Source organism: Tympanuchus pallidicinctus, unplaced genomic scaffold (genome assembly GCF_026119805.1).
Source record: "Tympanuchus pallidicinctus isolate F22 unplaced genomic scaffold, pur_lepc_1.0 scaffold20, whole genome shotgun sequence".
NCBI classification, from domain to species: Eukaryota; Metazoa; Chordata; class Aves; order Galliformes; family Phasianidae; genus Tympanuchus; species Tympanuchus pallidicinctus.
The window spans coordinates 12,986,208-13,013,696 of record NW_026294722.1 but is presented as its reverse complement, the minus strand read 5'-3'; the positions used below and the strand labels follow the sequence as shown (position 1 = coordinate 13,013,696).

General features: G+C 46.8%; 3 protein-coding genes across 9 annotated transcripts in view; all 3 read left to right on the top strand.

Annotated features, from left to right (window-relative positions):
- The first annotated feature begins 11 nt into the window (after window positions 1-11).
- Window positions 12-11,234, top strand: NFS1 (NFS1 cysteine desulfurase). Its single transcript, XM_052684083.1, has 13 exons — window positions 12-161; window positions 245-312; window positions 389-505; window positions 679-762; window positions 1,603-1,755; window positions 2,740-2,833; window positions 4,217-4,351; window positions 5,416-5,573; window positions 6,954-7,059; window positions 7,237-7,318; window positions 8,632-8,715; window positions 8,841-8,930; window positions 9,552-11,234. Exons 1-13 carry the CDS (start codon window positions 59-61, stop codon window positions 9,613-9,615), a joined length of 1,338 nt encoding a protein of 445 aa, XP_052540043.1. The 5' UTR covers window positions 12-58; the 3' UTR covers window positions 9,616-11,234.
- Window positions 11,235-15,825: 4,591 nt separating this feature from the next.
- CPNE1 (copine 1) overlaps window positions 15,826-27,489 on the top strand; it is a 41,839-nt gene continuing 30,175 nt past the window's right edge. Inside the window, exons 1-2 of one of the 6 annotated variants that reach the window (XM_052683430.1) lie at window positions 15,871-15,936; window positions 18,362-18,412. The gene's annotated coding sequence lies outside the window, so the exon portion shown is untranslated. Of the gene's footprint in view, window positions 15,937-16,643; window positions 16,759-18,335; window positions 18,413-22,733; window positions 22,850-27,489 lie in introns of those variants that run through there. The other 5 variants (XM_052683428.1, XM_052683427.1, XM_052683429.1 and 2 more) reach the window with 5 other exon arrangements.
- On the top strand, window positions 15,839-27,281 carry RBM12 (RNA binding motif protein 12). Of its 2 annotated transcripts, none has more exons than XM_052683426.1 (2): window positions 15,839-15,936; window positions 22,707-27,281. In XM_052683426.1, the coding sequence occupies exon 2, from the start codon at window positions 22,729-22,731 to the stop codon at window positions 25,369-25,371; it is 2,643 nt and encodes an 880-aa protein (XP_052539386.1). In that variant the 5' UTR covers window positions 15,839-15,936; window positions 22,707-22,728; the 3' UTR covers window positions 25,372-27,281. The 2 variants fall into 2 exon arrangements, with proteins under 2 accessions (XP_052539386.1, XP_052539385.1); XM_052683425.1 differs by lacking the exon at window positions 15,839-15,936 and adding an exon at window positions 18,328-18,412.

Genomic DNA, 27,489 nt, shown 5'->3' with positions numbered 1-27,489 from the left:
CGTCGTCGCTGTCCGTCCGTCCGTCCGTCCGTCTCTTCCTCCCTCGGGCCCCGCGGCCATGCAGCTGTGGCGATGCCTGCCGGCCCTGCGGGCCGTCCTCCCCTCCCCGCGGCGGCTGTCGGCGACGGCGCCGCGAACGCGGGCCGAGGCGGGCGGAGAGGGTACGGCCGGGGCGGCTGCGCTGGGCCGGGGCGGCTCCCGACGGCCCCCGACGGCCGGCTCACCCGCCTCGCTCTCTCCGCAGGGCCGCGCGGCGACGGAGACGGAGCTCTGCGGCCGCTGTACCTGGACGTGCAGGCCACCACCCCGCTGGTGCGTGCCCGGCTCCCCGCCCGCCCCGCCTGGCCGCCGCCGGCGGAGCGGCGCTGAGCGCTGTGTGTGCCCGCAGGACCCGCGGGTGTTGGACCGCATGCTGCCCTACCTGACCGCCTGCTACGGGAACCCGCACTCCCGCACCCACGCCTACGGATGGGAGAGCGAGGCCGCCACCGAACGCGCCCGGCGGGTGAGTGCGGGCCGGGGCGCCGAATTGCGCGGGGCGCCGCGCTGCGCTGCGGTCCGGAGCGAGGGGAGGTGGCTGCGCTGGATGCCGGCGGTGGAACCGGCCGCCCGCAGGCCTCGGGATGGTGAATTCATCGCGTGTCACAGCGCCTCAAACCTGCCTTTCTTTCTCGACAGCAAGTTGCAGATTTAATAGGAGCAGATCCGAGAGAAATCATTTTCACCAGCGGGGCTACGGAATCCAATAATATGGCCATCAAGGTAAAAGGGTTGTGCTGATACGCATCGTGTTAAAACAGAGCTGCCAGGAGCTCTGAGAAATGTCAGCACCTCAGCCAGGTCTGCGGGCTGTTGGCTGAGCGCTGTGCAGTTCCAGCACCTCACCGCCCTCTCTGTAAAGAACTTCCCCCGACATCCAACCTCAATCTGCCCTCCCTCAACTTGAAACCATTTCCCCTTGTCCTGCTGTTATGGGCACTGCCCACAGTGCTCTGCTCGCTGTTATTCCCACGGCTGGGGCTGTTCGGTAGCAAAAAAGCAGTGCTGTGCTCCGCCTTGGGCCCCACGAGTCCGTGAAATTCCAATTTGATCTCCTGTGCTTTAAAATACAGCACGGTTTTTTGTCAAGCGCACACAGCTGGCTCAGGGTGTGACCTCACTTTTACACAGGTAAAATGAACGCTCGTCTGATGTGCACCAAATGCAGTTCTGCTTGCTTGCTCAGTAGGTATCTTTATTAGGAAACGTGGAGATGCTAATTACAAATGTTCTTTTCTCTAAGGCTAGCTTGTGTTTTAACCTCTAGTCTGCAGTTTGTGGTCGTTCAGGCTTCTCACTGCAGTGACTCCATAGCAGGTTTGTAAGAGGTATTCCTGTCATTAAGCAGCATTTGGATTTCTGCCTGGTGGCATTTTTTCACAGGTGTTCGGGAAGTGAGATGCTTCTGTGGAGTAAGTGCTCGCAGAATTGCCTGGTGTGAATTACACCTCTCTCATTAATGATTTCATCATTTCCTTCTCTTGATTTTGAGCATCTTACACAAAGCTTGCTCTCTTGGGAGACCTAACAGCGAATTTCCTGTGCGTGTGCTGTGCCTGGCAGGGTGTTGCGAGGTTCTATAAGTCCAGGAAGAAGCACATCATTACCACGCAGACAGAGCACAAGTGTGTGTTGGATTCCTGCCGCTCCTTGGAGGCTGAAGGCTTTCAGATCACTTACCTGCCTGTCCAAAAAAATGGGCTGATCGATTTGAAGGTGAGATATTGAGCGGCAGAAAAATGGTGAGGAGAGAAGAGGTGTGTAGGTGGGGCTGGTGCTGAAGAGGACCTCGTGTCCTCTTAATATTACAGAGGGAAAGGATGATAAATGTCACAGCAGGGTAGGAGATTCACAGTCCAATCTGCCTCGTTTGGAGGATTCTCTGTTCCGTCTGGTGCCCCAGGCTTGTCTGCCAGATCCCATCTCTCATCACAGCTGCTGTCAGCTCCTCCATGCAGGCAGAGCTGTCATGTACCTGTGGAGGCCCATGGCTGTGCTGCAGCTGGCTTTGGTGCAGGAGCTGGTGGTGAATTTCCTGCCGGGAGCTATGGGAGGCAGCAGGCACAGTGACTGCAGTGCTCCCTTCTGGGTGTGGTGGCCACAGTCCTGAGACTGAGCAGTTCTGCATGCTGATTTCCTCGGTTGTGTTGTGTAAAAAGGCAGCACTGGCTTTATGTCTAGGCATGGTGTGCAGCTCAGAGAGGGGGTGTGTGTGTGTGTGTGTGTGTGTGTGGTGGAGGGACGGATCAGGCCAGCAGGCAGGGAAGGGTTAATGACATTCATGGGGAAATTTGCTGGTGCACTCCTCCTTTGTGTGATGCTTCTGTATGGTGTAATCGCTTTGCAGTCAGCCTTGCTGTGTCTAGATGTGGGTGGTTACACTGGCTGCTGGGAGTTTAATGCATTAAAAAAATAGTTCCTGGCAATGTATGAGACATACAGCAAAAGCCTTTGCTCACTTGACGATGTCAGGTGGCCCTGTGCATACTGGGATGTGCAGAAATGCAACTCGGCACACTGCTTCCTGCCAGCATTCTGTGCTCGTGTGGGGTAGCATGCTCAGCAGGGCTGCTTGTCAGAACCTGGGGGCTGCTGATGGTGTTATTTTGGGGGCTGAGGGCTGAGGCTTGCTGGCAAACTGTGTGAGTCGTGAATTTTCTGCTTTGAGTCACAACTTCTGCCTGCCTGAATGTTCACCAGGAGCTGGAGGCTGCCTTCCAGCCAGACACAAGCTTGGTTTCTGTGATGGCTGTGAATAACGAGATAGGAGTGAAGCAGCCGATTCGTGACATTGGTAAGTAGACAGCTGCTTCCAGTGGCCTCCCCATGTCACTTTGGGCCGTTTAACATAATATGTTCATAGTCAAGTGCTACGGAAACATGTATATTTACATATAGAAAATCTTAGATGTAATGTAGTAATAAACCTGTGTAGCTCTCGGGATCCCACTGTGGTTGTGTGCCAGCAGTTCCTGTGAGGGTGACCCCAGAACTTCCTCCTTCCCCATACTCAAGTTGTCCTTTGTAAGATGTTGAAGTTTGTATGCAGTTTTTAGGCTGAGGCCTGTGCCCTGCATGGTTCTGGAAGGTGTTGTTTTCCCAGGCTGTGGCAGGCAGCTTATCTTGCCCTGCAGCTGTTTTTCCTCTTGCTTAGATTCTGCTTTCTTTTTTTTTTCTTTCCTTCCCCCCCTGTGACTGTGCTGAAAGCAGCACTATGAGTGCCCCAGTGTTTTCCCAGTCTTCATTATTGACAGTAACTGACCATTGCTGAGCTGCTCATAGCTCAGGACTGTTATCATCCTGTGTCTATACTCCCAAGGCTGTTGCGGTTGTCCCACGTTCAAATGCTGATGTTCTCATGACACCTTGATAAGGAGCCAAATAGACCAGGCCTTGCAGAGTCAGCCTGGGGCACTGACAGTACGAGGGCTGTGAGCTGCTGTGAGCAGTAGCTGTGCTGTTCTTAATGGACCACAAGTCCATGCTAGCAGGATGATGCCAAATGTTGCCCAGAGAAGTGTGGGATGTGTTTGTGTGAAGTAAGGTTCTGTGGAAGGTGACTGGGTAGTTTTTTATCTCCTTGTCCCTCGGTGTATTTGAGCTCTGGATGCAAAAAAAAAGTTGGATAGTAGACTTGAGTGAGTTGAGATGTCACCAATGAGTTTATGCTCTGAGCAGGGAACTGAGTACTGTAAAAAGTACTGGGGCGGTAGAGTTTTTAATGCCACTTGCTCTTGGCAAGAATAAGCACGAGAGTAAGCTTGTACTAGACAGATGTTGAGAAGAAACATAAGAAGAAAACTTAATTTTGTCCTGCTGTTGAGAAATCTGGGTGTCCCATTCAGCCCTCTGTGGTTAAACAGGGCCAGGCCTTGGCAGGTGTGGGTTTGGAAACAATCCCAATCCTCGGCAGTGGAAGATCTTTTAGCTTTCCAGCTGAAGGAGCTCACCGTAGCCCTACCTCGTGACCTGCCTGAAACTGCCCAGCATAGCTTCTGAGCAGCTGCAGGCACTTGGCTGAACTGTAAAGGGGGTGTGACAGTATGCATTCCTTCCTTTGGCACCTCGGGACTTGTCCCTGCCATAAACTGCTGCGTTAGATTCATTGTTGGAATCATTGGCTCGTAACAATTAGGCGAGGTCATGTTTTTCTTTCTTGCTTTTGTTTTTATTCCAGGTGAGATCTGCCGTGCACGTAAGGTTTTCTTCCACACGGATGCTGCGCAAGCAGTTGGTAAAATTCCTATGGATGTCAATGACTTGAAAATTGATCTAATGAGCATCAGTGGCCATAAAATTTATGGGCCCAAAGGTATTTATTGAAGTGTTTTTATAAAGAATTGTTTTTCGTGTTTGCCTTAAGAAATAACTGTGGAAGGTAGAAAGTCAGGCCTATCTGTTGTGGTGAATGCTACCTTCACTTAACCTGTAGAGGTTTGTTCTCGGCCCAGTAGGGGCTGGCTGTGCAGTGGGTCGGCTCTGCTGGGTTGTCTTCAGTGCTTATGGGTTGTGAGCTGGCTTTTCCCAAGGAAGAAATGGTGTCTTGTAACGGTGGTGGTGTTAGGATGAGTGGCTCTTTGGGGTCTTTTGAATGGTGTGAAGCAGCTGTTATGCTGCAGTGGTTGAAGTGTCGTGGAGTTGTGGGGCTGAGCTTAGATCCAAAGGTAACTTGTAACACAGAGATCAAACGGTAAGTCTAAGGTCAGTGATTTTGGTCATCGACTCCCCATGGCTTCTTCCCACTCAGCCCTCTTTGTACCTCTCTGCAGAACGGGGTCTAAAATCCAGCTACGTGTTTTGTGGCTCAATCCCAGGCAATAAAAGTTTAGCTGTTATCACTGTCGCAGTCCATGTAGTTTGTGACACAGGACGTACAGAGGCAGAAATCAGCTTTGTTGTATTCTATGTGTTATTCAGAAATAGAAGCCCCAAAGCTCAGGGGGGGCCTTGTGGGTTTGTGACTGGCCTGCTAACCCAGAGAAAGGAGTTCTGCAGCTTTGAGGCAGAAGTCAGAAAGAGCACCTCAGTGAGTGAGATATCTGTGCATGGAAGTTTTGGAGCAAAGGGCTGAAGTTCATCTTCTCAAGGGTTGCCAGAACAGGCAGTGCAGAGCCTTTAGGTGCTGAAGTGTTCTGGGAGAAACCGATCTCCCGCGTGTCAGAAGCCTGGCAGTGCAGCTGCAGAGCTGTACGAATGGTGGGAGCGAACTTTTTCAAGAAAGCCTTGTGCTTCTGTGTGCCTTCACTGCCTTTTTCTCCAGTGAGGTGTCCGGGAGTGCTGTGGAAACAAAGGCTTCCGAATCTCAGAGTCCCTTTTCATAACTGCAGAGCCGTGGACGTGAGCTGCACGCATCCAGCCTGTCTCCTTGTTCCGCAGGGGTTGGTGCCATCTATGTTCGCCGGCGCCCGCGCGTGCGGCTGGAACCCCTGCAGAGCGGCGGAGGCCAGGAGAGAGGGCTGCGATCGGGGACTGTGCCCACCCCGCTGGCTGTGGGCCTGGGGGCGGCGTGTGAGGTGGCGCAGGAGGAGATGGAGGTAGGTGGCAGAGCGGGGCCGGGCGCTGACGCAGCAGGGCTGCTTTGAGCCTGGGCTCCGTCGCTCGTTTTGTGTCTGCGCACGTGAGCTACGTTGGATTATCGTCACATGAAGTAACGGGTTGTGGATCTTCGGGGACAGGAGTTTTTGCGTAACTGGAAGATGAGTTTCAGCTTTCTTATCTTTTCACTTGAATCTTGGTTGTTCACAACACTGATGATTTATGGTTTTAGTGAAATGCAGCTTGAAGTGCTTGCACTTGTCTCTCTGCTCTGCAAACATATTGCAGCCCCTCTGAAGCTGAATGCATCATGCTTATCTAATGTGTACTGAAACAATGAGACTTTCTAGTTCGCTGTTCTGTTGGACTAGATGAGCTGTAAAGGTCCCTTCCAACCCAAACCATTGCATGGCTCTGTTAAATGTATGTAAATTCAGGTTTGCTGGAACTTCAATAATTTAATGGCGGGTTGTTGTTTCATTCTTGCTTGATCTATTTGCTAGTTGTGATATTTAAGGCTGTATGTGCTGCTGGCACATCAGTACACGTGGTGGAGGTGCTTCCTCTGAGGCAGGCAGGGATCCGCCATCGGGGCTGCTGGTTACTGAAGCCTTGTTGGAAGCTGAAGAGCCTGCAGAGCCTCAGTGCTGCAGGAGCCTCACATCTGGAGCCTTTTCCTACTCTGTCAGAATTCTGGCATTTAAAAAAAAAAGCATATTGGAAAGTTTGTTTCCTTTTAAAGGTTTTTTTTTTAGAGAATGTGACCAGGCTACTGTAAGCAAGTATGAGTTACTCGTGTGTGTCTGTCCATCTCTGAGCACTGGAGCCGATGCTGTGCCTTACTGCTTTCTCAGTGCAAGTGACATTGTTTGTAGTCTGCAATGAGTCTCTGCTCGTGGGCAGCCCTCCTTGTGGAGGTGACGTGTGGTGAAGTCCCGTGGTGGCAGAGTTCCCAGCTCTGCCGTGTGCCGACTCACTGTGAGTCCATGTTTTATGTAATACACCTTGAATGCCCCTAGGTGAGTAAGGGACACTTCTACCGTAACAGATGCCCTTGGTTGTGTTGCAAGTCATTTAATGTCATGTGCCTAGCTTGTATTTAAGTACAAAAACTTGGCACTCCTGTGAGAGACAGTTTGTAGATAGATCTTTCAGAATCATTGGTATTTTTTGAAGACTGAATTAGCTAGCATCAAACTGGCAGTTCTCTTTTATAAAGTCTGTAGGGTGGGAGTTTTAAAGTTCCCTTTTTAAGGTTCAGATGTAATATAGCCACAACCATCTACTTCAGTCTGTGTGCGGCTGGTGGCACGAGCAGGTCAGTGAGCTCAGACGTGTGCTGTTCCTCATTTTCATCTCTTCTTTGGTTTCTTTGCTAGTATGACCATAAGCGAATCTCACAACTGGCAGAACGGCTTGTTACAAAAATAATGAGTGAAGTTCCTGATGTGGTTATGAATGGAGACAGAGAGCATCGTTATCCAGGTAATGCTGGAAGAACCCTGACCCTGTTAGAAACGTCTGACTCCTTGGTGTTAGTGGCCGGGGCTGAGTAATGCACTGTAGTTAAAGGTGGTGCAGGTGCTGCTGTGTGGTGTGGGACCTACTGTGCATTCCACTTGGTGGGAGTTCTCCTTTTCTCTACTCCATTTATTTTTGTAGGATGCATCAATTTATCTTTTGCGTACGTGGAAGGGGAGAGTCTTCTCATGGCTCTGAAAGATGTGGCTCTATCTTCAGGAAGGTAGGTGGGATGTGTGGGGAGGAGAGCAGCATGTTTTGGAGAGAAAATAATGTCTGAGAGAAAATAACGACTTACAAAGTAAGGAGGGATCTGCTCTGTGCCCTGTACTTGCTGGGCTGGTTGGTGAGTCAGCCTGGCATTGATTGCATTCTGGGATGGTTGTTTTGTGAAGTAGCACATTCCAGCTGAAGGTCAAATTTACTCATCCTGAAAGCAAAAAAAAGTAGGAATTCCTGCCTGCCAGCTTTGCAAACTTGCTTTGTGTCATCTGAGTGGACTTGAATTGTAACTGGCTGTGACATTCTCTGTAAAGGCTGCCATCATTGGAACTTCTGGCCTTCAGCAGCGTTTCACAGAGGTGGCAGATCACAACTGGTATCTAGTGAGGCTGGGCAAATATCTGAATTACCTTAGTTAGCAGTGTCTGTGTTTAAAGCTAAAGCAGAAACTCAGTACACTCTTAGAGAGCTGAATTGACTCTGCAGGAGCAACATTTCTGCTATTGAGACCAGCTTCATGCTTACGATGGAATTAATGAAGTGCCTTCCTTTTCTCACCTCTGAGAACAAAGTCAGCAGTGCATATCTCGATTTGAAACATGCTGGTATTGTGAACAAGGAGAGCAAGTCTTCACGTGACAGTGAAGGCCAGTGCTTCTTCAACGTGAAAATCTGTTCTGAGGCTCTGCTTCATGCACTTGTTTTAAGCAGCATTATGGTTTGTGCTGCAAGTTGCTACCTGTTCAAGTTGCATAACAACACGTAGCCAGTTTTGCCTACTGCTCAAGGATGGAGGTTCTTCACTATCATCACTAGGCCATCTTGCTCTGGATTCCTCTGCACACTGTTTTTTATTGATTTGTATTGCTGCCAGGCAGCAACTTGTGAAATCTTTTCTTTTTTAATGCTCCTGTTGGTAAGTTGCCTTCCCTGAGTAGTTCTGTCTTGGCTTGTCTTCTTTGCACAGCTTCTACTTCAGCTAGCTCTTGGGCTGCAGTACTGCTGCTTCTGTTTGGCATTGTACTAATGCACAGTGTTATCTATGTATTCTCTTCTTTCTTCGTGCTCCTAACTTACTTACCCTTCATTTCCATGTCACATCTGCTCCTGTCATTCTTTAGCAGCAGAAATACTGCTGCCCTTGCTCCTGTCTCCTTGCGTTCACTAGCTATTTCCAAGAGGGTGAGGAACCTGCTATCAGTTGTTATAAAGGTTAATAATATTGAATGTGTAAGTGAGCTGTTCTGTGTTGGAGAAGTGTAGCATCTGCATGTGAATTTAAGTGTGACGTTGGCCTTTCTTCCCTTTCCCTAGTGCTTGCACATCAGCTTCTCTGGAGCCTTCATATGTTTTGCGGGCAATCGGAGCGGATGAAGACTTGGCTCACTCCTCTATAAGGTGTGTGGAGTGATTTTCCCGTTGTTTCCAGATATGTTTCTTTTCTGCTGGAAATTCACGGTGAGTTTGTTTCACTCATCCACGTGCACACTATTGCAATTAGTAATGGTTCTCCTTTGCTTTAGATTTGGAATTGGTCGTTTCACTACGGAAGAAGAAATAGATTATACAGTGCAGAAATGCATACGGCATGTTAAGAGGCTGAGGGAAATGAGGTGAGCCATCTTTAATGGAGTTTAAAGGCTTCTTAGCTATGGTGATCATTTGAGGAACTGGATTTCATTGAAAGAAATTGCCTGCTTTAAAAACCCGTGCACAGAAAATCTCTGTACACACAGAAGTAGTGTTGCCAGAGTGTGTGGTGGGCTTGATCTTAACTGTAGTGAAAAAAGTTTAAGCAGACAAACCTGTCAACAAACCGTTTCCCAGAGCCTGTCTGTATGAGGAAATAGTGTGAATAGGGCAAGCGTGGAGAGTGGGCAACTCAAAGTTTGTAAGCCAGATATGGTATTACTGCATGTGTGCACTTTGTGTTATGCTGGGGAAACTGAAAGGTCTCTGGCTTATCTGGGCGGTGTAAAACGTGTGGTCTCAGTCTCTAAGGAAGGTGTACTTCATGCCTACAATGGGAGCAGGAAATGAGCACCTTCCTTCTCCCTTGTTGCATTTTGTCCGAGCAGAACACTGGAGATTCTTCATGTGAAGTTCACTGACCTCCAGGAGGCCAAGGCAGACAGATACAGCTGAATTTGTTGTGTAGTGGATGATGTTGCCTGTTTGGTTGTTGTTGTCCTTTGCATTTTAGATTGCACTCATTTTTTCTTTCTTCTTTACAGTCCTCTTTGGGAAATGGTGCAGGATGGAATTGACCTCAAAAGCATTAAATGGAGTCAGCACTGAGAAAACAAGCTCTTTCCATGCATGGACTAGATAGAAGTGGATTAAGATGCATTTTCTGTACATTCCTGAACAAACCGTGCAGCACATTTCAGCTTGTTCTTATCTGCAATTCAAATGGAAAGCTACCTTTTCTGATAACAGTCTAAGAAGCCAAAAATTAAACTAGTCTGTATGCTGGAGAAGGGCAGGATGACAGAACAGCCGTCGCATGTATATTTACATTCAGCAATTTATGCTGAGATGGATTCTGTTAGAGAATGTGTTTTGCAATGTAAAAAACGAAACTGGGGAATCGTGGTGAGAGGTTGCTCCTCCTCAGTGTAAAACATGCTGTGCAGCTGTTCTGCTTGCAGCACAGACCTGCTGCCGGGCCGCTGGTTCTTCTAGAGGCAGGCAGCCTTGCAACTGCAGATGGTTTTGTGCTGCTTAAATGTGTTGTGAGAATTTTTTATGCAGGAAGACGTTTGGCATTTCTGGAGGAAAAGGATGCCTCACTGTGGCTATGTGCCTTCACAGTTAAGTTGTATGTGGAGTTATGAACTCTTTTTTCCCCTAAAACTTAATAGTTATTGCTCGTGTGTGTGTGTGTGTGCTGCTTATACAGACCAGTGTGCATTAATACATTGTACAGCGTACAGTGTTATGGGATTTAGGATACCATTATAATGCACTTTGCTGTCCCCTCTACTTTTTCCTACACAGTAAAGAAAAAAAACTTGAATGACTGGGAGGACACACAATATGCCAGCTTCAGCTGCAGTACCAGTTTAGTTGGTACTCCGCTGGTGGAGGGGGGGAAGCACATAACATACAGTGTCTTCTGGTTTCGTTCTAGTTTTGCTTTGTTTCCCTTGTAGTGAGTCCTCTGCCATTACTGCAGCCTTTGCCTTTGCTTCTGGGAGTCTTGTTCAGTGGGTGAACCTGGATGTTCTGTCAGTAGGTAGGAACATGTGGCTCTGGAGTTTTTTCTTAGTGTGCCAGGGCTAACTTGTCTTGTTAGAGACTTCCATGAGGAACAGTGTCAATTAAAATGGATTTGATTAGATGAATTCATATCATTATTTCTGCTTTTGTACCTCTGGTGATCTTTCCAGTAGGAAACTTAACCCTGTATTACAAAGTGCCTTTTATCAGCTGCATAAGCAGACAGCTCTCACATTAGTTTCTTGGTTGATGGCTGCCGAATTTAATACACATTATAGATGGTGTGTGACCAGTTGTGAGTAGTATCTACCTCGAGGATGAAGCACTGTGTGGAAAAGCTGAAGCGAAGTCTCACAGAGTGGACTGAATTATAGAATTGTTCCTTTTTCTGTTAAGAAGGACAGATTTGGTTGAAATGCAAAGCTAATCTGAATTGTTCTATTTGAAATTACTAGCTTTAGCACTTTTAATATCGTACAACTGACCGGCACCTTGTGTTTCATCACCATGTGTTTAAAACTCTCATATGCATAACTAGGTTTTAGAGGCATTGTTTGTATTATATTTTATCTTTGGGCCACGTGTGGTTTCTGGGTTAAGCACGTGATAAGAATTCCCCCGCATGTTGTAGAATTGTATGTTTATGAACGTGTTCTTTGTGCTTCGTGGATTATAAAAATAGAGAGAAGACTTCAGCTTGGCTACTTTGAGTCTTTGTAGGTAATTACGAAGTTGAAATAAATCAAGAAAAAAGAATTAGAGCACTATTTTTGGGAATCCACTTCTCGAGCTCAACTGTTGGGCACGATCAGTAAGTTGCTAAGTTGCAGTCTCTCATCAGATGACAGAGGCAATAAGCTTTTCTGTGCGCACTGATTCATGCTCTTTCTCCCATCAAGCTGACATTTGACTTTTGTTGAGTTGTTCCTCTCAAACCTCGTGTCACATCTGACCTAATAGATACTTTCAAAACTCACCTAGCTTAGGTTGTGATTACTTGGAGAAAAGGGAACACAAATTGTGAAGGTCCTTCATGCCTCTCATGTACTGTCATATATAAATGCTGCATGGAAAGGTTTGAGCAACTCATTCGCTCTATTAAGCAATGTTTGAAAGTGCAGACAAGAAGAGAAATAATTAACAGTGAAGATAATTCTCACCCGTGGGAGAACAAAGAAGTAGTAACACTGAATATATACTTGTACACTGCTGAACACAGTTAAGGCTTTTTGTAGGCAGTGAATTTCTCTGCAAGGGGTATTTACAAATGGAGGTATTGCTTTTGTGGGCTTTCTTGGTGGTTAATTGAAGCTATCTGCAGGGCCTTAATTTAATAGTAGGAGGTAAGAAAGGTGAGGACTTAGCATTGTTGTAGATGCCATAGAAGTTGAGACAGTGTGATCATTAGGAATAGAGCCAGGCTAGAATAGGCGTCCAGTAGTGTGAAAGGGTTAGGCAGCGTGCAAGAAAAGCAAAGAAATTCTCTCTGATGGGTTTTAGCACTTCTAAAAGCTCACAGAACATAACGCCTAACTGCTAAGCTAGCATTTCCCAGGGAAGATAACATGGAATTAGCTGTGTTAACTTGTGGAAAGAGAAACAGGCAGTTTTTAACTGTTTGTTGACAACTGTTTGTTGGTTTGTTGACAATATGATGCAGACAGGCAAAAATCATTAAATTTTAAAAACGAAAAATTAACATAAAAGCTGTTGATCCCAGCAAAATAACGGCCTCATTTTGGGTCTTGTATCTGCCCAATTGACTGAAGTACTGTTCTGTGGTGTGACTTCAGTCACACTCACTGTGTTCAGTCACACCGATTTTGCTGATAGTGTGTTCGCTCAGAGCTTTGAAAAAATGCAGTTTCCCAAAGCCAAGTGCCACAGAGTTGGTCTGAGAGATCACTACTAAAGAGTTTTGATTAAAACTCAGGACATAAACGTGGTCCCGCAGCGGGAGAAGTGAAGGTCAGAATGGACAAGCTGAGAGCTTGGGAGAACTGAGCACTCTGACAGCTGGTCTGCATGCTTAGAGAATCATGGAATTGCTCAGGTTGGAAAGGATCATCGAGTCCAACCACAACCCAACCATCCTACCCTAACTCAAACGACCCTCTGCTAAATCATGGCCTGAGCACCACATCCAAACACATCCAGGGATGGTGACTCAGCCACCTCCCTGGAGAGCCCATCCCACTGCTTAACAACCCTTTCTGTAACAAAGTTTTTCCAGACATTCAAACTAAACCTCCCCTGGCACCACTTGAGGCCATTTCCCTTCATCCTTTTATAGAAAAGAGCAGTAAAAAAAGCTGGTACGGGATTCTCAAGTAAAGCTCTAACTTGAGAGCAAAGAGGTTTTGCCCTAAGTAGGTGTAGTAAAACGCTGACATACGGAGTTTATTCTAGGGAGGTGAGGAGACTTTGAAGTTACTGCACAGAATCAGTAAGGCAATTCTGAACAAATAGCTGACTGACAGATCTCAAATATAAATATGAATGAGGAATGAAAAGAGTTTTTGGGAAGTTTCTGTAAGGATTGTTTCTGCTGAACATTTACAGAAATGATCTGGAAACAATTGAAACTTGCAGGTGACGCATGGCGGTCAGGAAAACACAAAGTAATGGAAGTCATTTGATGGACTGACAGATTCATCAAAGATGCATCCTCGTAAAGAGGGATGAATAAGACGAGAGGTTGTGTTTTTGAGTGGTATCTGCGGATTGTGCTGGAGAAGCAAAGAGCCTGGGAGTTAGGCTTTCCATATTGACAGTGTAGCAAAACCATAATTGCAAAGAGAAAATACTTTTCTTTCAAATGTGGCATTGGCACAGCAAATGATGGTTCCATCAAGCTTTACCTTAAAGTGTCCTGTGTTGTTTTTCTGTTGGTCTCCCCCCCCCACTTTTATACCTAACATCCTACTTAAGTTTTAGCTTAGGCAGAAGGCACAGATTTCAGAATTTTCTTAGTACACAGTAAGCTCAAATCGCATCTTTACGCTATCATTCCTCTGCTTATCTCTCACACACGTGATGTGAGAGGTGCATGTTGGACACTGTTACCAGTGGTCCATGTTTCTCTAACCTGCCTACCAGTGCTTTGCTTTCCAGAGACACTGTACTGCTTTCTTTCCATGCTGTTGGTGTCTGACTGCATCGTGCTGCCAACTTGTCTTGGGTACCCTTGGCAATTGGCACGCTCCTGATAGCAGCCCAGGATTGTGTTCCTTTTAATCCACACTACAAACACATTTTCTTCAAGTGTTCTTGAGAGAACATTTAATTCAGTCCCTATGAATATTTGGCTATGACTGAAGACTGCTCTTTGGAGGTAATCCTAATTGCAGACGTCTGTGCCAGACTTTGCTTCAGCACAGACTATGTTTGAGGTGCAGGCTTCGATCCGCAGGGACACTGTTGACCTGTAGCACTGGCTGGGGCGTGGGGACTCGCATTTGGATTTGGTGTGGATACAGTCTGGAAAAAATCTAGGGAGGATTATATCAGTTGGTTGTAGAGTTTTTTTTTTTTTAATTTGTTTTGGTTTTTGCTGGTTCATGGAGCAACTGTCACACATTTATTAAGGGACTGCGGCTCACCCCTCACTCCTGTGAGGAGAGGCTAAGGGAGCTGGGATTGCTCAGCCTGGAGAAGAGAGGGTCTTGTCAATGTCCATATGTCCAAATACCTGAAGTGAGAATGCAGAGAGGATGGATCCAGGCTTTGTTCAGTGATGCCCAGAGATGAGCAAGAAGTGATGGGCACAAACTGACACATGGGAGGTTCCTTCTGAATGTTAGGAAGCACTTCTGTGCTGTATGAGTGGCACAGGTTGCCTGGAAAGGTTGTGGAGTTTCCTCCTCAGAGGTCTTCAAAAGCCACCTGGACATGGTGCTGGGTACACTGCTCTGGGTGGACCTAGAGGTCCCTTCTAGCCCTAACTGTAATGCAAATCTGTGAAATCTTTCATGCAGGCTTTGTTTCAACAACACAAGGCAATGATGTGACTCAAAGTGTTGCACAGAAGACCAACATTCCAAGTTTTCTTCCAGTATTCAGCACTGCCCTTCTGTTGTCCTACTCCTGCCCACTGAAGGGTCGTTGCTGCAGCATGAAGCCCTGAGTCCTGTGCTCTTGCTGCCTCTGGGTGGCTCTTGGGCAAGCAAATTTCTGCCAGGCACAGTAAGCCTGCCACTGGATGCCGGTACTGAACATCCCTGGGAGCGTCCATTGGCTGTGCCTGATGTGCATGCACGTGCTGGCTCTGTTGGGTGCCACTTAGGATAAGAACAAATGAATTACAAGATACCAGGACACTGTGGAGAGCAAATAGGGAGCTGTGGGGTGCAGTAGGCCCACACTGGCCCTCTTGCCTAAGGAAACAAAAGGGAGGGGATCGCTTGACAGAAAGGATACGTTTTCAGGGCAACCCTAGCAGATATAAAGTGTAAAAGCAGTAAAGCCGGGGTTACCAAGGAGATGAGCAGGTGTGGGCTGTTTATTTGAAGGGGTTGAGAGTGATGGGGAGGAGTAAGAAGGGAGATGCCGTGGGGGTGGGAGGTGAGCATCCCAGTGCCTGCCACCACTGCTGCTTGGTGCTGAACAGCTGCTGAGTTGTCACAATCCTGGCTTTGCAAATAAAAAGTTTGCTGTATGACTGTGTTTGTTGCGTGCAGCAGACTATGCTGGTTACATTTTCTGCTATAAATGAGAGCTGGAGCAGTCCGTCCCGTGGAGGCACAGCGGTGACAGGTGCCCTGCTGTGCTCCTGCCAGGACGAGCTGTGTGTACACGGTGAGAACGCTTAAGTGAAGGGTGAATACAGCAAGGGGAATTTAGAACAAAAAGGGCACTGACTTGGGGTGACGCGCGCGATTCTAATTCTGCAACGTTTCTAAGCAAAGCAGCAGCAGCTCGCTGCCTCAGGGCTCATTGCCCACCTGACGGCTCTGATTACTCAATAACCCTTCCGCTCACTTGTACCACCGTTAATGTCCACGAAACTCAACATATCATCAATGTATGTATGTTGTGGTACCAGAGGCATCGGGCGCCACAGGTCTCCACAGGTCTGACGGCGCTCCGTCCGGCCCCAGCCCCTAACTTCACACCAAACCCGCGCAGCACCGCGACACACACGCCGCGCTGCGCATGCGCCATCGAACAGGACAGGGCGGGACGGCCGCAGGGGGGCGCAGCGCGCGTGGCGGAGCCCCTCCCTCCTCCTTCCGCCGGGCCCTCAGCCCCGCCTCTCCCTGGCGGCGGGTGGCGGCGCCGCAGCGAGGCGGCCATTTTGTGGCGCTGCGCGGTCGGTGGCGCTGGGCTCGGCGCGGAGCGGGGCCCGGGGGCGGTGTTGGCGCCGTTCTTAACCCTTTTTCCCGTACAGATCCCTCGGTAAGAGCGCGGCGGCGCCCGGACGGGCCGGGCCAGCGCCGACCGCCCGCCCGCCCCGCTTCGTGGGCCCGCGGCGAGGCGAGGGGAGGGAGGCCGGGCGGGCGCGGCTGCACGCGGCCCCGCGCACAAAGGGGAGCGGAGCACCGAGCGGCATCGCTCTCTGCGGCCGCGCAGAGGCTGGGGGAGGCCTGGGCCGCGCCCCCGCCCGCCGCCTCTCGCCGCGGCCTGCGGAGCTGTGCGGGCGGCCGGGGAAGCGACGCGGGCCCGGCCCGGCCCCGGCACCTCGCGGCCGCGGGAGGTGCGCGCCCGGCGGGGCGGCGGCGCGGGCGGCCGAGGAGGCGGCGCGGGGCCGGGCGCGGCGGGGTTCCGCGGCCCCGGGGGGCGGAGCGGGGCGAACGCTCCCCGCGTTGCTGGGAAGGAGGGCTCCGCCGCCCGCCGTGCCGACGCCTCTCCTCGAGTTTCCCCCCCGTAAGTGCCGGGGAGCACCTCGCGGTCGCTTAAGGCCGTTCGTCGTCGGTAAAAATCGGCTCTGCGGTGGCAGGTATTGCGGTGGGTCCTCCCGCCTGCAGTCTCTCTTGAACTTTCTTTGGAAAAATCTCTCGGCTCTTGTTTCACCAGCCGTTCCTGATGTTACGCATTCTTCTTAGTGATTTTCTTACCCCCCCTTCCCCCCCGCCGTGCCGGGGCTAGGCAGGACAACCGGCTGTTGGCTCCTCGGTGGACTCCTGCGAGGGCCCCGCGTCGGGCGTGCCGTGGCAGTGGATGGCGGTGGCTGTTGGCGTGTAGCCGCGAGGTGTTGTGGAGCCCCGGCGGTGCACAGAGGTACGGTGTTGGTGTTGTGGGGGGCACCTGTCCTCTGGTCGGTGTTTGCCTCCCTGCTATGCTCCTGCACGCGAGGTTGGCTGGGAAGGACGTCTTTATGAGAGCGATGGGTGCTCTCTGACAGAATGCAGAGTTGTAAACAGAAGCGATGTTTTGTGTAAAGTTAAAACACAGAGCGGAGCTTTGCACCTTCTCTGAGGTATGCTGCTTGGTTTGGTGTACGCCGTGTCTGCCCTGGTAGCACGTTGGCTTATTCCATTGCGGTGGACATCTGCAACGCTGTGGTTGCTATACTGGAAGCATCTGAAATAATTTTTTGGGGGAATGTTCCTTGTGCACAAAAGGTTTATCTGTTCCAGGAAGCAGATGTGGTCTTGCATGAAACTGGTTTTCAGGTGGTTATGTTCTTACCTGCCTTGTAAACTGCTGATTGAAACTTCAAGATATGTAAGAGTATAATTGAATCCTTGCACTGTAGGATTGTCTGATTTTTCTTAAGGTTGTAATACGAAACTAGTCTTAATTTTTTTATATGCTTTTTTAATACAAATCTGAAAAGCATAGCTGTATCTCTTATTTGTAAGCCTGCTGTTACATGTTCTTGAAGATCTGCGCGTATATCTGCTCGTCTTGATTCCTTCTGCCAGGGAGTTTGTGGATGGTCTAGTTGTAACTCTTTGTAATTTCATTTTGATGATGATGCTCGTAACGGCAGACTGCATGTTTGGGTTGTCTGAGGGGCAGAGAGGTGTTTGTTCTTGGAGTAGTTCTTTCTGGGTAACATTCCAGGGAAGGAATTCTTCACCGTGAGGTTGTATATGAAGTGTTGAAAAAGGAAGATGTTTTCCATCCCTTCTTTAAAATACCAAATGTACATGTTGCCTTGTAAAATGTTCAGCTCTCTCTGTTTTATTTTTTTATTGAGTTGTAATCCCAGGAAGACATTTTGTACTTTCAAGGATGAGAAACCTGGGCATTTGGTCAGGATATGGATTATGAAACAGTGGAGTACGAGTGAGAGTACCGTACATCAGCAGGGAGGTCTTACAGCGTCTCTGTGCAGGTGCTGGCTGCAGGTGGCTCTGAGCAGTGCCCGCTGTCATCGTTTGGCCTGGCTCCTGGGGAGGGCCTGCAGGAGACTTAGAGATGTGATGTGTGTGGCTCTGTTGGAATTGGAAGATGCACAGTTGGAGAAAGGACTGCTGGTGTTATTGGTGGAGTGAGGGTTTGTGAAAATTCGGAATTGTCAAGTGTTTGATTTCTAATCTTTGCTTTTGAAAGAGTGATTGGCTCAAATGGGGAAACTGGAAAGATTCTTCGAATGCTTTGTGGTTCTTGCTGTGTTTTGTCAAAGGCATATTCACGTCCCAAACTGTACGGGAACTGCAATGCAGGTATTGAAATACAGGGAGCAGGTATTAGAAAATGCACTCTTACTCTTGTGTGTTGTATGTCACAGTTCCTTGTGGTGGTTGCAGGTTTGAACTTTCTGTATATACAGTTCTTTGTGGACTGTTACTGCTGTTGTGTTGCCTGCATTGATTTTTGCCTCCATTTATTCTTTATTGCAGTCTAAAAGTTGGTTTTAATTGGTTGCCCACAGGATTGGCTTGGCTTCTGCTACTTGTTAAGAAAAAAACATCTGTCTTTGCAGGTAAGAGACTTCAAATTGAAGACTTCTTTTTTATGCATATTGAGTATAGCTTAATAAATAAATAAAGCTTCTGGAATCCCCGACTCGATATCAAAACATGTGGGTCAAACTATCCATAGGTGGTATTTTTCTTTTGACTCCCACTGGTGGTGGTCCTTCTGGCAGCGGTGTGCTCACAGAACAGAGTTTTCTGCCATAAGCTTTGTTATTTCATCAGCATGTGGCAGTCTGTAATGCTCTCCCAGTTATTTTGCTCTGTTTGAAAACGTAGCAACTTCTCTGCAGGCTGCAGGTCTGCCTGTCTCCAGCTATTGGAGTGGAAGTCTGTAGTAACTGGCTCTGATTAACTTTTGCAGCATATGAAAGTATCAGGCGGTCATTTCTGAGCTAATTCAAACCTTCCCTAATCTAACCAGTTAACTTTAGCATAAAAAAGTAAATTAAAAGTAACAAGGAAAACTCTGTAGCCTGCAGTTGTAGGTACTGCTGGACAGTCTCAGCATGGGTGCCTTAAAATCTTCCTACAGCTAGAACATTATTTCAGTCCTTCATCCAACAGCTGCTGGATACGTTGTGCGTGTGCCATATAGGTGTTGTACATTAATGCTCCCTGGGGACCGAATTGAATCTTCTAAACCTGCCTTGATTTGACAAGAATTGCGCATCTGGAACTGCTGCTCTTGTGGTGTCGTGTCAGCTCGTGCTGAACCCGGCCCTCCTGCTTGTCTTACTGACCAGCACACAGAAGGAAGTAGCTTTGCACCTCTCTAGTCTGACATCAGCGTCTTAAGAGCGTGTTTAAAATGCTGTCTGTCAAGAGTCATCAAAAGACTCAGGTTAATTGTAGGCAGGCTTTCACTTTCCCCTTCTGACTTGGCGCTGTTAGTGGGGATGGCTCGTTTCTCACGTGACTTTGGGATAAAGTCTCTGCAAGAGAATCTCAGGTATGTGAGCAACAGTGGAAGAGCACTTGTGCGTGAAGTAGCTGAGGAGCAGCAGCTCTGGCACCCTTGTGGATCTGCTGCCTCTGCACCTGCTTTGCTGTTCAGGAGGCAAACGTGGCAGTACGTGAGCAGGCTGTGCTGTTACGGTTAGGGTGAAAGTTGGCACAAGTTGCTTATTGTCTCTTCACTGCACCTTGAAATAAATCTGATTTATGAATGTGGAATTTGGCCCTCTTGTTACTGCCTTGTGATTTTTTTCTTTAAATCACAGAAGCAAAATGAATGTTTTTTTTTGTTTTTTTTTTTAACACTGAAATCCTGATCAATTTTGCAGCAGTGATGTTTTGGGTTAATAAAATACTTTTAGCTAAAAATATTTGACTTAGTCCTTAAAGTTTTTGTTTATGTCATGCCACTGTTAGCTTTTGCTTAATATTGAGCCCTTGTTTTGTATCACATGTGGAATTAGTTAGGCTGAGGTCATTACGACTCATTTTTTTGGCAAGTCCATTCCTAAGCAGCTATTTGTGTTCTTGTGGCAATAGCTATGTAGTGAAGCTAGATAGCATGCTTAGTAACAAAACTTCAATACTTCTTATCACTTTTAACGAAGCTTTGAATATCATGTGGGATTGAGACTTTGTATTATCCCAGAAGCTTTATTGGTGTTTGAATGCTTGAAGTCTTCAGGAGTTCTTGTAGCCTTATCTGTTAACGTGCCTTCTGGGCTGGATTCCCAGAACCACCAGGACGCGTGGCTGCCTGCGAGCTGTCAGCTCTGCCCACGTGCCTTCTGCAGCAGCACACCTGAAGGAGGGTTGCCAATGTTGAGCTCACAGCCACGTCAGGTTGTTGTAAGGAAGTGACCACGAGAAAGTAATCTTCCACTAAATAGCAGAAACTTGAAATGTCTGAGTTGGGATGCATGAAAGCTTCAGAAATTAATTTCTTTGTGTAATACAGAACACACAAGTCTTACAGTTACTATTTTAGTTTTACAAGTGTAGTTGCATTGGTTGCCTGTGGATCAACTAATTAGAAAGCAATCCTGTAGCTTTGAGGTGATGAGGTAAACGAGTGTTTTGCAATTGCAGTTAGTGTGGCTTCCTTAAAGTAAGCGCAATTTTTGTTTTAACTTCAGCTTCAGAGCTGGCTGTTGATATTGGGCAAATTGATATCTGCAGAATCGTTGAAAAATACTGCAGTTTTAACAGTGCAAAAAGTCTCGTGTGCTTTCTTGGATGTGTGCTTAGCATAGGTGGTTCCTGCTTTGTTCTCAGTTTATTTTTCACGTGGACCACTTTCTTGTTCCGTTGGAAAATGATTGGGCAGTGAACCTTGTTACTGAGTGACATGTAAGCATGCCTGGAAGAGATGGATGCCGCGTGTTCTGTTGCTGTCTTGCTTGCAGTGGGTAGGGAAAGGTGGTTTTCAGAAATGAATCCTTGAGGCTGAGCGCGTATTTTTCTGTTGCTGTGCCCCTGATGAGGTAGTGGGTTTCATGGTGGTTTGTAGAGGCTGATTTGTCACATTTTCATATTTGTTGTGGAAGCTGATTTCTCTTGCTCAGGTTGGCCCAGTGAGGAGTCAGGCACTCGTTTGCAGTGGGAGCAGCTGCAGAGTTTGATGCTGTGCTGAGGGCTTCTCTGCTGTTTGCTTGAGGGACAGGAGGGCTCCTCGCATGGCTTGTGCCCTGGAATACTGTGTGTTGCACAAGGTTATTGGTGTGTGGGAGAAGTTGTCTCTTCTTTATGGACAACAAAGCGATGTATATAAGTCCATTACTCCATTGGAGTAACCTGAAGTCTTATCATGCTAACGAAAGAATTTTCTTCCGTGTAGAATAATTAAGTCTTATTTTCATTAAGTACTGAATTCAGCCTTATGCCACGTTAAATTGTTGGATACTGGTTCTGTCTAGTAGGTCAGAATGCGTTTCTGGTGCTTCCATGCTAAGATTTCTGGAAGACATAGGCAGGCAAACGTAGCTGGCTGAAATTTGACTGTAACGCCGGGATGCTGTACTTAAGGAATGGCAGTGCTGAGCACTAGCTGTCTGTTGGTCATAGCTTTGGTACGTTGCTGAGCAGTGGTCTCTTTGGTGGTGCTCTGCCTCCTGGTGCTGCCTTGTGTCATCTGGTTCATTCTGGACTTCCAAGGCCTAATGAGTATTGTAACACCATTTGTATGTGACTGATGGGAGCCTTCGAGCTCTTCCTTTGTTTACTGAACTGGCCTGTGCTCTGGGAGGTCAGGAAGAGATTAAGCCATTCAAATGGAAACGAGGTACCAGTGCAGAGTGTTTAGAGTATGAGCGACTTCTAGCTGGTGAATTAATGTGTTGGTATTGTTATGATGCTTTAGGGATGCTTAGAGAAGACACGTTGAGAATAAGTGAGAATTACCTCCTTTTCTTCTTGAAAAATACTTTTGGTGTGACCTCAGGGGGTCAGGATTGATCTTAAGCTTCCAGTGACCTCAGCTGGTTATTGGAAGTAATATACTTGTGCCAGACTGAAAGTGTAATATTAGACAGCATGTCTACAACAATTAAAAAGTTACTCCTTCGTTCTGGAAGGTTTAAAGGCCAACTGCCTAGCTAGGGGGTGCAAACTAGATGTCAATCTAGTTTAGGGGTGCTCTGTGAGATCACAGAATGTCTTGGTACAGCTTGTAGCTGCTTGTTTTACTGTTAATTAGGCCTCCTGCTTTTGGTAGGAGAAAAATCTGGATGGCCTTCAGAAGGACGTGTGATTCACACTGATATCCATAATGATATCTGTTCATAACCTGCTGTATATTCTCAGCCCTCGTCACCTGGCAGGAGATAAAATTCCTCCTTAAATGGAAAACAGAACAGTTTATTGCCCATAGTAGTGCAGAAATTTTCAATCACTTTGCCAGGTACAGTGAATACCCAATCAGTTACGTTATGTCAGTATGCTAACTTGACTTTGTTTGCTTGGGTGAGTAAATCTTGCTGATGTTTCATCACATATTCAGATGTGGGTATGATACTTTTGATATTTGCTGTTCCCCAGGTGTGCTTTTTTCCCTTTGGTTATAAGTTTTACTTTTTGCACTGATGTTGTGGGCCTTGGTGTAAGATATTTTGGAATTTCCAGTGCAAAACGTACACAAATTATGTTGGTTAATGCTTAATACTTCTATCTGTGGGAAGTAAGCAAACTTGGAATCCTTGAACAAAGAACTTGGAATATGAACATGCTTAACTTTTACAAGATGTTGTTAGGAGTATGTAAACAAATAAAGTAGATGGGTAAATGTAGGTAATTGCATGGTGCCATAAACAGTAGTCTGACATAGCCGTTGCCTTTTCTCATCTGCAGGTGTGTGTTGTTTCAGCGCAGCATGGCTGTGGTCATCCGCTTGCAAGGTCTCCCGATTGTGGCGGGGACCATGGACATCCGCCACTTCTTCTCTGGATTGACCATTCCCGATGGGGGCGTGCATATTGTAGGGGGTGAACTGGGTGAGGCTTTCATCGTTTTTGCCACTGATGAAGATGCAAGGCTTGGTATGATGCGCACAGGTGGTACAATTAAAGGGTCAAAAGTAACACTGTTACTGAGCAGTAAAACTGAAATGCAGAACATGATAGAGCTCAGCCGTAGGCGTTTTGAAACTGCTAATCTAGATATGCCGCCAGCAAACGCTAGCAGGTCGGGACCACCTCCTAGTTCGGGGATGAGCGGAAGGGTTAACTTGCCTACTACTGTACCTAACTTTAATAATCCTTCTCCTAGCGTAGTAACAGCTTCCACTACTGTGCATGAGAGCAATAAAAACATATCCACATTTTCTACTGCCAGTATGGGGACTGCACCTCCAAATCTTGGAAATACTTTTGGTAGCCCCACGTTTAGCTCAACTATACCCAGTACAGCCTCCCCGATGAACACAGTACCTCCTCCACCGATCCCTCCTATTCCAGCTATGCCGTCTTTGCCACCGATGCCTTCCATTCCTCCAATTCCTGTTCCTCCTCCCGTACCCACACTGCCTCCTGTTCCTCCGGTCCCACCGATACCCCCTGTGCCCCCAGTGCCCCCAATGACACCTATACCTCCCATATCAGGAATGCCTCCTCTGAATCCTCCGCCTGTAGCACCTTTACCCACTGGAATGAATGGGTCTGGAGCGGCAGTGAATATGAACAGCGGCTTGAATCCACTGTTTATTGGTCCCATGAATCCTGTAAATCCTATCCAGATGAATTCTCAAAGTAGCGTCAAACCAATTCCAATCAATCCGGATGATTTGTATGTCAGCGTTCACGGAATGCCCTTTTCTGCGACAGAATCTGACGTGAAAGAATTTTTCCTTGGGCTGCGTGTGGATGCGATCCACATGCTGAAGGATCACGTAGGTCGAAATAATGGAAATGGACTCGTGAAATTTTTTTCTCCTCAAGATACATTTGAAGCACTGAAACGAAACAGAATGCTGATGATTCAGCGGTATGTTGAAGTTAGTCCTGCAACAGAGAGACAGTGGGTGGCTGCCGGAGGCCACATAACATTCAAGCAAACCATGGGCCCCTCTGGGCAGCCGCACCCTCCTCCTCCACAGCCTCATTCTAGGTCCAAATCCCCCAGCGGACAGAAGAGATCCCGGTCGCGATCTCCCCACGAGCAGGGTTTCTGTGTCTATTTGAAGGGTCTTCCCTTTGAATCGGAGAACAAGCATGTGATCGACTTTTTTAAAAAGCTGGATATAGTTGAAGACAGCATCTATATAGCTTATGGACCGAATGGGAAGGCAATTGGGGAGGGTTTCGTGGAGTTCAGGAATGAAGCTGATTACAAAGCAGCTTTGTGTCATCATAAGCAGTACATAGGGAATCGTTTTATTCAAGTTCATCCAATTACTAAAAAGGCAATGTTAGAAAAGATAGATCTGATTCGTAAAAGGTTGCAGAATTTCAACTATGACCAGAGAGAAATCATCATGAATGCTGAGGCGGAGTCAGGCTCGCCAAAGCTGTGTGCGCATATATCTAATATTCCATACAATATAACAAAAATGGAAATTCTTCAGTTTCTAGAGGGACTGGCAGTAGAAGAAAGCTCTGTGCAAATTCTTGTTGATAATAACGGGCAAGGTTTAGGACAAGCACTGGTTCAGTTCAAAGCTGAAGATGATGCTCGTAAAGCAGAGCGTTTGCACCGTAAAAAGCTGAATGGAAGAGATGTTGTTTTACGTTTGATTACTGTAGAAGAAATGAGAGATATTGAGAGAAACCCCCCGTCTCAAGGGAAAAAAATCCTGAAAATACCGATACAAGGAAACGTAGCTGTGCCGGGAGCGCAGCCCCCTGCTGGAGATGAGCATGCCTTCTTGGGAGGAAATCCTAAGGATGCGAACAACGGTCCTCCCTTCAACTTCCCCGGTAACTTTAGTGGGTCTGGCACGTTCGGTCCGCCTCTGCCACCACCTGGAATAGGGGGCTTTGCTGATGCTAGACCTGGAATACCTGCGGTTGCAAGCGCTGGTTTGCCCGGTGCGGGTATTGAGGTACCAGGTTTTGCAGGCGGTCCTGCTACTTTGAGTGGACCATCGGGTTTTGGAGGGGGCCCTCAGAGTTTTGGTAACGGTCCTGGCAATCTGAGTGGACCCCCTGGCTTTGCTGGTGGGCCTCCAGGAATTGCCGGCGGTCTTGGGCATTTAGGTGGGCCTCCCGCGTTCGGGCCCGGACCGGGAAATATACACATTAGTGGACCTCCGGGTTTTGGAACGGGGTCTGGGAAGCCAGGACCAACCGTCATTAAAGTGCAAAATATGCCCTTCACTGTTTCTGTGGATGAAATTTTGGATTTCTTTTATGGTTACCAAGTGATCCCTGGTTCAGTGTGCTTAAAATACAATGAGAAAGGCATGCCCACGGGAGAAGCGATGGTTGCATTTGAGTCTCGTGATGAAGCGATGGCAGCAGTCGTTGATTTAAATGACAGGCCTATAGGCTCAAGGAAAGTAAAACTTGTTTTAGGGTAGCTGTTAATATGGAGTAGTTGTAGAATAGGTATTCATAGTGCTGTGATAAATGCATCCGGATTGGTTTTTATAGTATTTCCAGGATAGAACCTGTGGATTGTTCCAATTGTAAACCAGACTTGTTTTGATAAGGCAGAGCACTGCGTTAGCCGTGGCAGAAGAAGCACTGCAAGGATCCGTGCGCAGTGGATTTCCCCGTGCAAACGTGTGGAGAAGGTAGGCAGGTTATTTTTCATCATAGACGTTTGGTGAGCTGGACGCAGTGCTTAACAAGGAACCTTGGCTGGTGTTTCGTAGTTTCGGATAAGGGAAATAGATGAAGTCAGTGAAGCTCTTCAGTGAGTGCTCTTGCAAGCCATTGTAAAATAGATAGCTATTTCTAGATTTGGTTAAAAGCTGGCTGAATTTGCTTTGTTTACAGGTCAAAGCTTTGTTTAAAGTCCTGATTTTACTCTGCAACTGAACGAATTCTGAGTGTACACAGATTAATTGTTTTGTGTATGTATTTTTATTTTTTTTCCAAGATTCTGACTGTATGAACAGTTGAATTATGCCCGTTGCTGATGTGTCTACCAAACTAATTCCTATGAGTATGAGCAGAATCGTTCTGTAAAATTCAAGCTGTTCTTTGTGGAATAACCTTTAGTTATTTATATATTGCAATTATAACTGTGCAGAATAAGACTTTTGCCACGAGTATAGCTAACCTCAAACATTATATGAGTTTTATAGTACGTTTAAAACATTTGCAGTAGAAGTAACAACTTGAAAATGCTCATTATTGTTTAAGTAGCTTGATTTGTTAGGATCACATGAATCACTTGGGATAGGATCTTTGACACTAGTTGGGTTTGTTGTATTTCTCATGTGTCTCTTGACCTCCTTACGTAGAGTCTCTGCTAAGAGAACCAAAGCGGTGATTATTAGTTGAAGATTGGAGTCCAGCTAAAGTTTTAAATTAGTTTATATGTGAAAGAAGCTTTTATCTTCAGCAACTCTGTCATGAATTACTGCTGTGGGGGAACTGAGAGATAAAAATTTATTTTTCTCCAAAACTTGAAAATACTGAGTTTACTATATATTTTTGCAATAAACTTGTGCTGTTGTTGTATCCCGAGTCTGTAAAGAGTTGCCATTTCTTTGCTGTACAGTAAAACCCTTCCATGGAAAATTGGAAAGGAAGTAATGACATGAGGGACAAGTATAGAAATTTTTGGTTCATCCTTGCTTGGCTGATGATAAATTTTTCCAAATTGGGGCATTGCCTGAAAAATCCCACTATTCCCTGCAAATCATTGTACTTAAACATAGCAACCTTTAAACTGTTTTTTGCTTTGTGTTTATTTTATTTGTCGGATAAGGAAAAACAGTGCCTTTTGGTGTTGCCTATCACGGAACACTGAAGTGTATGGTCAGGCAAAATTGCGAGGTGCAAGTGGCAACAGTTTTATTCCCGTGGTGTGTAGGAGAGCTTTGGAAACCTGTGCGGCGCTGCATCCTGAGAGGATTCCCAGTACAGGAATGTGTGGAAGGATTGTACAAAGGTGTACTTCAATAAAGAGGCGGTTGCATTACACAGATGCTTCTGTAATTCATTAGCATAACTTTGTTTTGACAGGTTACTAGGTGGTCCCAACTTTGGAAAAGTCATGTGATTTGTATATACTGTTTAAAATTAAGCCTCCTGTTAATAAAGCTGTCTGTCTCTGAAGCTTCATATTATGCGTTTCTACAGTCTTTGGGAGTAATGTTTCAACAGCAGATCTTTGTTTTTTTCTCTCTGAAAGTCTAAAGTACTCTTGCTGATGTCAGAAAGATGTGTGATTAGGAGTCAAGCTTTTCAGTTTATTTTTAAAATTTTGCTCTTTGTTTTTTAAACAACTTTTATTAAAGTTTCATACTATATTGGATTTATTTGGGTGCTTGTTTCTTCATGTTTCACATTAGAATAAAATGACCGAAAAGGAAAACTTGGCTTAATTGTTCACAGAACTGCTTTCAGATGTTTTAGTGTGTTGATTTGCGGAAACTGGTGATAACTGCTTTTCACGTTCAAATGAATCACAGCAATGCTTGCCTTGTTGTGAAATGTAATTAAACTACAGGTGTCTGGAATTA